Genomic DNA, 13,149 nt, shown 5'->3' with positions numbered 1-13,149 from the left:
AAGGTGGAACAGATAGCATCCTTGTGATTCAGTGATCCTGGAATATAAAAGGACAGGAAGTGAAATACATTGGGGTTGGTGCTGTGCATCCAGCACCTGGAAGTGCTGACATCCTCACAGCTGCAAGAGGTACCTTTGAAGTCGCACTCCAAGGTGGCATCGGACGGTGCCAGTCTATTCCAGTGCCCTGCAAGGAGAGTGATGATGTTCCCAGGACTTTTGCCCAAATCTTCCTGAGAAGAAGGGTAGCTTGTTCAGGGCACCGGGGGGGGGGTGATTTCCCCCACAGAACTACAGTTCCCAAAGTAGGTTACCAGGATGCTTTGGGGAAGCTATCTTTCTCTATTGTATAACTTGTGTCACATTTTACTGGGGTGAGTAGTTGTTTACGAGACTGCTTCATCTTCCAGTTAGGATGGCATATTATAATTTAAACTGACATGTTTTAGGAAGCCGGACAAAACAAAGAAAGAAATCCACTTTGCAAGACTGAATTAGTTCTGGTAATTGAGGTCAGCTCTTCACAGCATAACTGAGCCAACTGGACAATAATTAGCTGGATTGAATCAGTTGTTCCACTTTGCTAATAATTAGAAACTGATGCTGAGAAACAGGCAGTGTCTAAAGCAGGGGTGGGGGACTCAGTGGCCTCCAACTCTCATCCACACCACCCAATATGGTAAATGGTCAGGGGTGATGGGCAACTGGAGTCCAAAATATTTGGAGGGTGCCAGGCTGAGGAAGGTTGAATTAGAGCGTGGTTACTACGTTTAGTGTTCAAAAACTCTTGTCTTTCTTTTGGGAACACTCTTTTAAAGGATTATGGCAAAGTGGCTCTGAGCATATGCAGAGTGCCTTTCAATGGTGCACAGAACAACCCTTTTGTTTAAAAACTGCGAGAGACTGTACCTAAATTATTGCTTTGGGAGGACCTGCCCTTTGATAGCCCAGATGAAATTGGTGGATTGTAGCGACAGGGAACACTCTGTATATGTCAAAAGGTACTGCATTTATTTTGTGTAATTGCAGGCTGAGTCCAGCTGTTGAAAAATTTCCAGGGCAGAGTCTGCCTCAAATTAAGCCTCCAGTGGCAGGAAAGACCATCTCAAAGCTTAGACTCAAGTTGCTATTTCTCCTCCACCCCACCCGCCAGGGCTCTTGTAACTAACAGCTACATCAGAAAGAGGAACAGAACAGGTGCCGCTTCCCCCCAACTCCCATCATTTATCACAATGCAGGAGGAAGCTGTGCCTGTTGAACTCCTGTCTATCACACAGCTTTTTAGAGTAGAACAGAAGTTTCTCGGGGATTAGAAAATATATATAGTTAGCCCTAGGTGTGTGAACTGAAGTCAGTCTAATATTTGTGGCTTCAACACAGCACAGTACCAATCAGGTCACTCTCCCACAGTACCAATCGGGTCACTCTCCCCAAAGCCTGCGTCTTTTATCACTTTAAAATGCTGCCTCTTTGAATTGCTCACTTTCGATTGCTCTGCCCCATTCAAGCTCCCGTCGAGCAGCTCTCGGTGCAGGTGAGAGATCTGAACGGGAAAGTCATTGGCTTGCCTTTGTGAAATTTAAAATTCTAGTAATTTCTAGGTTTGCATATACAGTAATTGCTTATAAATTAACACACGGATTTTTTTAAAAAAATAAATATCTGGGCTTGGATCTTTTGAATACCCCGTGATGCTCCTGTGCGTAGTATTTTTTTCCTAAAGACCTAGTTTGGCGAGGCTAAACCCCAGCCGGCCACTCTTCTGCTGCTGCGTCGCCCGTCCTGGAGAGGGAAGAGTTAAGCCTCCACGATCCACAGCTGCACAGCCCGGGCTTTTGCCTCCAGAAGCTGCAGAGCTTAATTGTTTCCTTTCGCCGAAACCCCTTCCGCCCCCTCCTCGGAGCCCAAGCAAGCGGGACAGGCTGCATAATAGAAACCAGACTCCGAAGGAAAGAGGGATTTGTTCCCCCGCCTTGCGCCTCGCCCTCCCGGGTTGCAGGCGTGGGATCGCTGCTGCCCTCTGCCGATCAGCGCCCCCCACATGGCCCCGACCTCCAAAACAGCGCGCCCGGGAGAGAAAAAGAGAACGATTTCCCTCTCGACCCTCTGCTTGGAAAACAGAAACGGGCGGCGCGGAAGCCTCGTACGGCAATATAACTTTACACGTGTACAGTGGTTGCGTCGGAATTCTGAATCCTTCACTTTCGCGGTGAAGGCGGCAGAGCTCCGGTCTCCATGGGGGTGCAGCATAATAGTCGGATCTGCCTGCTAGATTTACAACAAGGGCATCACGAGAAAGGCTTGGAGCAACACCCCCGCCCTACCCCGGGTCTCCCACCCTTTCTTCCTCATCCACCCCGCCTGTCCCCGCCAACTTTCCTTTCCCCTCCCGTCCCGCAAAAACGCGCCTTTAAATCCCACCCATGAACGCGTATGAAGCTGGCGAGCACTCACGCGCCCCCTGCGTCCTGTATTGGAAGTGACGTCCCCCCTCTCTATCCCCATTGGCCGAAAGTTTGGGAAAGGGGCGGGGTTGGGGAATATTCCGCTTCCCCAGGAGCCGGTAAGTCTCTCTTTTTTTTAATGTGCGGTATTTTTTCCTCGCACGTTTCCTGGCGATTAATTCCCATCCCCTCTTCTTCGCGGGAGCCGACAGCCTTCACGGTAATTAAACACTCCCACCCAAAATTTCTGGCCGGTTGCTCCAAGCGTCTGCCAGTGAATTCGGAATTCTGCAAGACCTCTTGTCCTGCACTGTGTTGTTTCATAATTCAAGAGGGGAATGGTTTAGCAATCATTTTTAAAAATCTGCTTTAATTTTTTTTTAATTTAAAAAACCGCACTTTTAATTCTGGCTTCAGTCACCAGTTTCTCCAGCTAACAAGGGTGGGAAAGATTTCTGATCAAACTTGGAAATAACTGTCTGATTACACAGTTCAGGGCTAGATTATTCATGGTACTTAGATTTTAAGAGTTATGCAACATAAATGAGTTTCCATTCCTCAGCCTTTATTCTCTGTCAAAGTTTACATTTGAGCCTTGTTGCTGAAAGCCTGAAATACTTTGCAAAGCCCCCCTGCGCATCTATAAATAAAAATAAGGAAATTGCTGATGCATCACTTTGATCTAATTGGCATCTAAATTAGATTCCTTAAGCTCAGAATTAGAGTGCATAGAAAAAGGCCACCATACCATCTTTCTGCAGTGATATGGGCAGGGAGTGGAGGGAGTGTCAATGCTTTGCTTGATTACATCTCATAAGACACTCATTTTTGCTGCAGCTCTTCCAGAATTTATTACTCTACGAATGTTTCATCGTCATGATCGCCAGGACCAACAGTTCGTAGACTATCTCCCTGCTCTTATGCCTGTGAGTGTCTTCATGGGCCACTTCCCATATTGTAGTAGTGTTGTCCTGGGAGCTTGTTTTCTTCCTACCTACTCTCTTCCCCCTGTGATCCAGCTCTGTCACTGGTGGTCAGTGATTGCTAATGACTGGCAGGCTCAAATGATCTCACATGACTTGGTCTTGCTATAGTGGGATTAAGTGCTTGAGCAGCCTCCTAAGTACCAAGGAGGGAAAATGCTTTCAAAGAATGGCAGCTGGGGGTGCAATATTAAGATGAAATACATTCTTAATTATCCATTCCTACATAACCTATTCTTTCTCAGTCACCTGTACTTACTTTTCCTGTCAGTGCTGTACTTTATGCAAACAAGTAGCAAGATGTCCACCTAGCATCTGTAGAAAATGATGTGATTTTCCGCCCCCCATGTTTATCTCAGATTGCTGTTTGAAGCGGGAGGGTGGGTTTCAGAACTGTTTGATTATAGAGTCTGTGGCAACATTATTGACTCTTACAATGCAACTAACGGCTCAAAGCTTCACTACAGAGCTGACTGTATTTTTAGGCAGAGAGAGCTGATTGCCTCAATAGACACATGCAAGGAAGAGGGGACAATGGTGACAGGTCCACAGCCCTTTCTCTTATGCCCTCTGGCTGTGCCCTTCTGCTGGGGGACCTATGCTAGACATGTCCAAAGTCTGTTTTGGGGGCCTAATTCGGCCCCTGTGGCAGTTTATTTCTTGGGGTCAAATCCTTTAAAAAGCTCAACAACTTTGGTCGGCCCTCACACCGCATGTTCACTTCATCAAATCTGGCCCTCTTTGAAAAAATTTTGGGCACCCCTGACCTATGCCATGTGACTAGTTTTGCATTCCTGTAACTATGCTGCTGTCCCCAGGTGTGCTGCAGGAAGCTCTCCCATTGCTGATACTGAAACAAGACCACGCTCTCTCGCTCCATACATTTAAAGCACTCTCATGCCACTTCAAACATTAATGGTTTCCCACAAAAGATCCTGGAAACTAATTTGTTAAGGGAGCTGAGAAAGTAATACTGGTACCTTTCAGGGCTGCTGTAAGGATTTCTGAGGTAATGTTTTGTTGAAATGCTCTGAACACTTGAAATGTGCTACATCAGTACTATTATTTGATCCCTGTTTTGCCTTGATGCTTCCCTTTTTCACCGTAGGAGATTTGACCTGCATTCAGAGGGTCCTGTCTATTTGCACACATCCAGCCTCCTCATTGTGAAGGCCGCCTCTGTAGAATGACCCTGCAATGATCCAGAAGAGGAAGAACGTGATTCTGGATGGAAACAGAGACATTAGCCAAACCTGCTAACCAAAGAACTGGCAGTCCAAGGGATAAGGATCCCTTTGCCCACTCTGCCAACACTATCAAAATGTTTGTCAAAGTCAATGGATAAGCAAAGACCAAAGGTCAGTCCCAGCAACATTTCCATTGTAGGACTCTGACGTGTATTTTCTGCTTGGTTTGCTTCTGGAAGAATCTGGAAACAGAGGAGGAAAATTATGAAGACCAACAAGCTCTCCTCTGTTATAGCTTCTTCCTCTTGAGAGATGGGGTAAGAAGAGCAAACTGCTGACTCTGATGACTTCTCTCCCTGCTGCCTCTCTGCTGAGGTTACTTCCCCATTTGCTAGAAGGGACATTATTCTGCCAGAAGCAAGTGGTGCTGAAAAGGAGGTGAAAGCCTAGAGCAATTTCCCAGGTATCTCAGGAAATCGGCTTCAAAATGGCAATTATTACAGCATACTTGACACTGTGGGTCTGCTTGCTGGATGTTTTCTCAGTGGCTTGGAGCCGTCGAATGGCTGGTGGAGGCCCTGTAATACTGGATCATCCATTCATCACCGTCTGGAATGCTCCCAGTCAAGAATGTGAAGAGAAATACAGAGTATCCCTTGACTTGGGGATTTTTGATGTGGTTGCCAACCAGAACGAATCATTCACAGGGAGCGACATTACCCTTTTCTACAGCCACAGGTTAGGATATTATCCATACTACACTGAGAACGCCACAGCGGTCAACGGGGGCACCCCCCAAAACGCCAGCCTCAATAGTCATCTTTGGAAGACTGGGCAAGATATTGAAAAAACAATTTCGGAGGCAGGTTTCAAAGGTCTGGCGGTCGTGGACTGGGAGAGCTGGCGTCCCTTGTGGGTTCGCAACTGGGACTCCATGCAGATCTACCAGAATAAATCCATAGAGCTGGTGAAGGAGCAGCACCCCGGCTGGCCTGCTGATAAGGTGGCTAGGGAAGCTAAGCGAGAATTCGAGCAAATGAGTCGGGCGTTCATGGAGCTGACTTTGGCGCTTGGCCGAACCCTGAGGCCGGAGGGTTTCTGGGGCTTCTATGGCTTCCCTGACTGCTATAACAATGAATACAAAAGCACCGATTACACCGGAGAATGTCCAGAGATTGAGAAGCAGAGGAATGACGAATTGCAGTGGCTGTGGAACCAAAGCCGAGCTCTCTATCCCAGCATTTATCTTCCCAAAGAGCTCAGATTCCTCAACAAGACTCTTGAGTTTGTCCGTCATCGAGTCCAAGAGGCATTCAGGATAGTGAACCAGACGGGGAATGGAAGCATCCCAGTCTTGCCTTATGCTTCCATTGAATATCAGTTCACACAGACACAGAGCTTCCTGTCACAGGTAAGCTTTCCCAGATGTCCCAATGCAGAATACGATCAATCTTTGCCAATAAGTACTTAACCTGAAAACACAACATGGAAGTGGGAGATACTTCTCTGTCGGTATGCTTGGAGAATCTTGGCTTCAGTGTGTGCAGTTGCCATTAAGAATCTGCTACAGTGATTTTCCTGGGAATGAGCGGTAGCCATGTCAAATATTTCTAATATTAATATTAATATTCTAATATTTCATTTTGAGAAAAACACTTACCCCAACATTTAGATGTTCATAACATTTATCCTGGTTAAGCAAAAACGCTGTTGTTGTTCTCCCTTTTGCAACTGTTTCTGGTATATGTCACACTTTTATTTTTGGTCAGAAATATTATGAAGGCTCTTGTTTTTCAATAAGCCAATGTTGAAAATTATTGTGTTTTCAAATGTTGTTATGTATAAGTAAATATTATGAAAGAAAAATATCAAACTATTCCTATTTCAGATTTCTTTTAAGAAAATCAGGGTTTTTTAAAAAAATATATAAATGTTGATGTTGTGTCAGTAATGAAAATGTACTGCAAAACCTCAAACTAGCACAGTCCCTGCCCAGCAGACTTTAGTTTGTCAGTAATGGGCAGGACTAAGGAGAAAATAAGCTTTGATTTGGGGTGTAGGGAGGTGGGGTGAGGATGTTTTGGAAGGAAGGCTGTAGAGGAGTTAGCTAGTGATAGGCATGGAACAAGTGAATCTAGGGGAGCCCAGGAAAGCCTTTGCAGAGGGAAGCTATTTTAAGAATGAATTTAAAGGAAGAGATGAAACACTGCCATGGTGACACAACAGAGGGGGAGAGGTTCTTCCATATACTTAGTAGGGAGCAGCAGGGAAATGAGCCAGAGCTTTATTTCAGATCAGGCTTTTTCAAGACACCATTGCTCCCCCTCCCACTGCTTCTTCTACCCTTTTCTCACCTTGTGCCCCCTTCATAGGGAAGGTTTGGGGTGGGTGGTGACTGCAAAGCCCAGGCTCCTCTCACACTATCTCCACATAGCGAGCATCTCCTTGCAAGCAAGCTCTGAAAAACACTTCTGCTCCCCCTCCCCATGCCTGCACAGAACAAAGTCAGTGTGAAAACAGGCCAGTATAAATATCGTATACTAAGAAATATTCACGTAATTAAAAACATATGATTCCCTCTTCCTGCTGAGCATACTAAGCATATTGCTGTACAATGCATTTCTTCTTCTCGTATTTAAATTTCCTGATCTGTACTTCCAATTTTGTAAACTGCTTTGAGGTTTTTTTTTAAACAATCAAGAGGTGTTTACATTTATTAAATAAATAATAATAAATAACATATTCCAAGAGATTAAGTAAAGGTAAAGGGACCCCTGACCATTAGGTCCAGTCGTGGCCGACTCTGGGGTTGTGGCGCTCATCTCGCTTTATTGGCCAAGGGAGCCGGCGTACAGCTTCCGGGTCATGTGGCCAGCATGACTAAGCCGCTTCTGGCGAACCAGAGCAGCACACGGAAACGCCATTTACTTTCCCGCTGGAGCGGTACCTATTTATCTACTTGCACTTTGACATGCTTTCGAACTGCTAGGTTGGCAGGAGCAGGGACCAAGCAACAGGAGCTCACCCCGTCACGGGGATTCAAACCACTGACCTTCTGATCAGCAAGTCCTAGGCTCTGTGGTTTAACCCACAGTGCCACCTGCGTCCCACCTCCAAGAGATTAAACCAGTGGCAAGTATAGGTTTTTGCTGAATCCTGCATTTTGTTGTTTCGATAAGAGACAAACAAACTTCCCTTCTCAATGAATTTGTGTTCTTGTTGCCTATCCAATTAACTAAATGTGCCAGTGGATGGCTCTGTCATATTGTAAGCCTGGCTGCTGTTAGCAAAGTAATCACCATCTCTAAATCATTTTCTAGTACACTATACTTTACATATCCAAATAATTTTGCTACAGGATCTTTAGGGAGAGGGATCGTTTTAGCTGAGGCTTTCTGAATTTGCTGAAATGGAGAGAGGACAAGAGAGTGATGAGCAGCAGGATTTGTAGCAGCGAAGGCAGGATGTGACCAGAGCATGGATGAGAGCAGGAATCAGGTGGTTTCTAAGAATTTTGAAGAGGAAGGAGCATCAGCACTGGGCAATGACTTGACTGTGGAGGAATTTGAAGATGACTCAGAAAAGCATTGCATGCCTGGGAGACAGGGGCATGTAATAATAATGCTGGCATGTCCACGAGGAAGTGTCAGATCAGAAAGATATCTTGAGACAAGTGATCTGATAGAAGCAGATGGATTTGAAGGTCATCCACACAAAGGTCAATTAACAAAGGAGCCACTGAGGAGAAGGAGTTAGATCTCCCAAAAAAAGGTTTTTTTAAAAAACACTTTGTTAAAGGCAGCAGGCTAAATGTTTAATCACTGATCATTTCCTGATTCCTTTCCTAATACATAATCCTAAGTATGGCCAAGATACCCAGAGTGTTGCTGCTTCTGTCCATAAGCCATAGTGTCTAAAGGAGGGGTGGGGAACATGTGGCCATCCAGATGTTGCTCAACTATAACTCCCCATCGCCCCTGGCCATTGCCATGCTGGCCAGGGCTAATAGGAGCTAGAGTTCAAGAAGTCACTGTTTCCTCACCTCTGGTTTTAATGGACCAAGAAGGACCCAATGATGGGCATGCAAATCCAGATGTCAGAGAAGAGACTACTGGTGAACTCACTGTTTTTGCTCTGCTTGTTCTGCAGGAGGACCTGGTCCACACCATTGGTGAGAGTGCCTCTCAAGGTGCTGCTGGGGTCATATTGTGGGGGAGCACAAATGACAGTAACTCTGAGGTGAGTGACGCAGAGGAGCAGGATTGGGAGTGGGAGCCAGTGTGGTTCAGTGGTTGGAGTGTCGGGAGCCTGTCGAGTCCCAGGTTCAGATCCTCATTCAGCCATGGAAGTTGCTGGGGGGTCTTGGAGCCAGTCACAGTATCTTGGCCTAACTTACTTTGCAGGGTTCTTGTGAGGATAAATTGGGGGAGGGCGGAAGAACTTTGTGTTACCCTGGGCTCCTTGAGGAAGCGGGGAATAAAAATGAGACCAAATAAGAGAACCAGTCAGGGGACATCAGCAGGATCCTGTAGCTATGGAGCAGAGTTTTGTTTTGTTTTATTACAACCAAGCAGTACATAAATTTCTCACTGCTTTTGTAAAGCAACCTGTGTGTTATGGTAGCAGCCTTGTGGTTGTGAATAAATCTGTGACTATGAGGTGCTCAGATTTGCAAGTCCCTTAAGAGAGAGGTGAAGCATCCTTATTTTTTGACTTGCTTTTCTCCTCCTTTACCAAATGATGGGAAGCCCCAATTTAGACTGGCAAGTCTATGTTGAAGGGGACAGTCCTGAATGTGCCCTGGAACCTTATTGCCTCTTTGCAAAACTTTTTATATTCACAAATGTATAGGTTGAAGGAGAACCTCTGGGGTAGGATGCCGTTATTAGCTTGGATGGGGTTAGTGGTAGTCCTTTTGCATCATCAAGTCAGCTAGCCAGCCCGGCTTCTTTATTTATATTTATAAAAGTCTGCACTGCCACATCACAAAATATCAGGGTGGTATACAAGGTTAAAAACATAAGACACCGTTAAAAAATGAAAATACAGATTAAGGTCATGAAGGCAAATGGCTAATTTTGTTAGTTCTGCGATTAGGTGTGTGTTGATGTTGAAGTGTTGAAGATGGGGCTTGGAGATCAGGCAGTGGCAGGAGGAATCCTCCCATTCATGCTCTTAAAGGTTTGGTCCTACAACAGCAAGGATGTGTTGAAGGAACTTGGCTGTTGCCCACTTGGAATAGGAAAATGCTAACTTTCTTCCCCTGGACTTGGTTTTGCCCCTTTCAGGAAGCCTGCCTCGATGTGAAGAAGTACGTGGACACTGTCCTTGGTCCATACATTGTAAATGTGACCAGCAGCACCAGGCTGTGTAGCCAGATCTTGTGTTCAAAGAACGGCCGCTGTGTGCGGCAGGACGGGCACCTCAATGCTTTTCTGCACCTCACTCCTGCCAGCTTCTCTATTCAGAGGCAGTCGGAAGAGCCACACTTTGTTGTCAGGGGTCAGATGTCAGTGAAGGAGCAAGTCCAGATGGCCAAAGAATTCGCATGCCAATGTTACAGCGGCTGGGAAGGCTCGCGGTGTGAGAAAAGGTCAACTTAAGAGAGAGAGGCACCTTATCTGTTTGCACAGGCACTTACTGTATTTTTCGCTCCATAAGACGCACCTGACCATAAGACGCACCTAGTTTTTAGAGGAGGAAAACACGAAAAAAAATATTCTGAATCAAATGTTGTACTAAACTATTTAAAGCAGCAAAGCGGGCAGCTCCTGTCTGCTTTGCTGTTTTAAAGCGAGCCTCAGAGGAGGGAAGGAAGGGGAGCCATGGAGCCTCTGCTTGCAACTGCTGCGGGATCCCGCCACCGTCCATAGGCATTCACTCCCCTTACTTTTTAGGAGGAAAAAAGTGCATCTTATGGAGCGAAAAATGCAGTAATTGGCAAGGAAAGCTGCAGGAAAGGCACATTGCACCAGCCTGTACTCCTTAGGTATATAAAAATCTCTTCTCTCTCTCTCTTCCCTCACCACTACACACTTATGAGAGGATCTCCACATGTACCTTCTGGTCAACATGTGCTTATACATACTTTCCCCAGAAGCACATACTTGGCTTTCTCCTGAAATATGCAATCTACTCAGAAGTAGACTGAGAGAGGGAATGCTTTTCAGGCATGGCTGCACTATAGGACACCGCTTGTCCTTATAAAAAACTTAAAATGTGCATGCGTAGACCAGTGTGCATGTGTTTAAATCAAACTGTTAAATGCCTATTAGATACATTGCTGGCCTGCCATTGCAATATTTCACAACACTCTGTCCTATCTCACATATGACTTCTGCTCTCCAAGAGCCCTCCTGGCTGTCTTCAGGAGTAGACTCTGTGTTTCAAGCAGGAGATCTGAAATTATTCTCAGATTTGTTAGTTGTTAGGACTGCGGAGAAAGGCCCTGATTTGCCCCACCATTTCTCTAAGCCAGTTTGTCAAGTATCTCCTGCCAATTCTCTTCAGTTTTAAGGAGGGTACCTAAGACGCCTACCTGAGAGACTACAGCAGCCTCAACACTGGCCCCCTTGGTCAGTTGTCAGAAGTCACTCCCTCAAGAAGACAAGGGAGAGAGAACCTTTAAGAAAGCTTAGCTGCCTCTGTGTTCCCTCCCACTATCCGGGATTCAGACTGGACTTTATGCAAGGCTGATCATCTTTGTTGTCTACTCGAAAGTAAATTAGAATCATATTGTAATGGCTAGGATAGGATTAGTCCAGTTTTAGAGCCACAGTGTCCTGGTTTATTTTGTATTCAGTTGCAACCTTCTGCCTGCTTTTCCTTTACCTTTCATAAAGATTTAATAAAGTTTCCTAAGCTGACCACTGAAGTGTGTGTTATTCCCAGCCTCAGAGTTTTAGAATCCCCATGTGTCTTATATTGGCATCTGACTTTCTCAGGAGACCATGAAGGAGTGGAGGTGGAAGGTTATTTTGCCTACCTGGGTTCCACCGTAACCATGTGCCTAGAGATGCTTGGAATTTATGCTACTGAAAGTTTAGGATTAGAGTGTAAGAGACCAGCATGCTCTTCTGAGATCTGGGAAGGGCTCAGGGAGTGTGGGCTGTCTTTACACTCTGAGTAACTTACAAGGGAACTGTCTGGGACATGCACAGTGCCCTTGGTCTCAGAGTTCTTGGGTTTGAGGAAGTTAGGAGTGGTCTCCCAGGGAAACAATCAAGTTGCTTTGAGCTTGGACCAGGATAAGGCAGCTGGAAGCTAGCCCTGATTTCCCTAGCAGTTTGTGAACCAAGGAATGCCAGGTGCAGTGGCTCGGGACCTTTTGAAAAGCAATTGCTTTGGTGCATCCCAGGTCATCACCCATTTGGACTGCAAGAGTAAGTGGGAGGCTGGTGGTGGCAGGCAGCTACCAGAGAATAAGACCCAATGGCAACACAGCAAGGCTGTTGTGTTGCAGTTGAATAAGGACAACCTTCCTCAAGCTGGTGCTCTCCAGATGTTTTCGATTCATGGGCTGGCTGGGGATGATGGGAGTTGTAGTTCAAAACATCTAGGGGGCATCAGGTTGAGGAAGGCCGAATTAGGACAGCAGATTGAATGTGGTATCCCAGCATATAGTTTTTGATGTATGATCCTGCTTCCTCCCCAAGTCGAGAGGAACTTCAGCTAGAGCCTCTATGATATTGTTAGATGTAGCAATATCATATTAATGAAACTGAGCAGGCACAGTAGTATATGACTCTAACTGGGGGTTTTGGGTAGTAATTCTTAGGCCATTAGTCAGAAGAAGCCACTCTTCATGCTTCCCTGCATGTAGAGGTAGAGGCTAGATCTTTATTAAAAGTGGTATACTACATGTCTAAACTAGTGTCTCTGTTTGCATCTGACATTATCTATTAGAACCTGTTGTACATAAATACACCTGCAAATGGGCACTTCTGTTCCATGCTGGACCTTCCTCACCCCTCCCAACACTTTTTGGATACGAGGGCCACATTCACTCTTGGCCAACCTTCCACAGGCCACATACCAGTGGTGAGTGTGGCCACTCTTGCATGCGTGCACCCACAAGACACACCAGCAGCCTCCCCTCCTTAGATAATCCATGCAGATCAGCTGAGGGGAGGGGTAATGGCCCCCTCTCTGCTCATCGAAAGATCTAATTACCTGGGAAGGAGCAACCTGCACTCCCATCAAGGTTATGCTCTTGGTTTTCCCCATCCCAGTGTTGTGTCTATTTTTGCTGCCATGCCTAAAATCAGTATGGTCATGGGGAGTCAGAAACATTTGCTTGTAGAAGTAGATCAGGCCCCCAAACTAGGATTAGCCACTCTTGCATTACTTATATGGGCAGCCCATTCTCAAATGACTTGTGATGGGAAAGTTCCTGGAAGTGTTTGTTCTTCTGAAAATGTACCTCTTGTACGAAGTGAAGTACCAGGCATTCATTAATGGAGGTAGAGTGACAGCAGGCCCCTTCCGGATGTCCTACTGTGGAAGTGCAAATTCTTCTGAAATCCTGGAGATCTG

General features: G+C 45.8%; 2 protein-coding genes across 3 annotated transcripts in view; one reads left to right on the top strand and one right to left on the bottom strand.

Moving 5' to 3' along the window:
• LOC308472286 (uncharacterized protein) overlaps positions 1–11,480 on the top strand; it is a 30,885-nt gene extending 19,405 nt beyond the window's left edge. Inside the window, exons 5-8 of the mRNA XM_080996978.1 lie at positions 3,282–3,370; positions 5,057–6,025; positions 8,764–8,853; positions 9,903–11,480. Coding sequence (XP_080853104.1) covers positions 3,282–3,370; positions 5,057–6,025; positions 8,764–8,853; positions 9,903–10,217 — 1,463 coding nt within the window. The 3' untranslated portion in view covers positions 10,218–11,480. The remainder of the gene's footprint in view (positions 1–3,281; positions 3,371–5,056; positions 6,026–8,763; positions 8,854–9,902) is intronic.
• The window catches only part of LOC308472026 (uncharacterized protein), a gene marked incomplete at its 5' end in the record, with an annotated part of 286,484 nt that overhangs the window by 244,769 nt on the left and 28,566 nt on the right, over positions 1–13,149 (bottom strand). The gene's annotated exons all lie outside the window — the stretch shown is intronic.

The sequence above is a fragment of the Podarcis pityusensis genome (assembly GCF_964106645.2).
Source record: "Podarcis pityusensis genome assembly, chromosome: 2".
Lineage (NCBI taxonomy): Eukaryota > Metazoa > Chordata > Lepidosauria > Squamata > Lacertidae > Podarcis > Podarcis pityusensis.
Note: the sequence above shows the minus strand (reverse complement) of the source record. Positions and strands in the feature narration are given on the sequence as shown.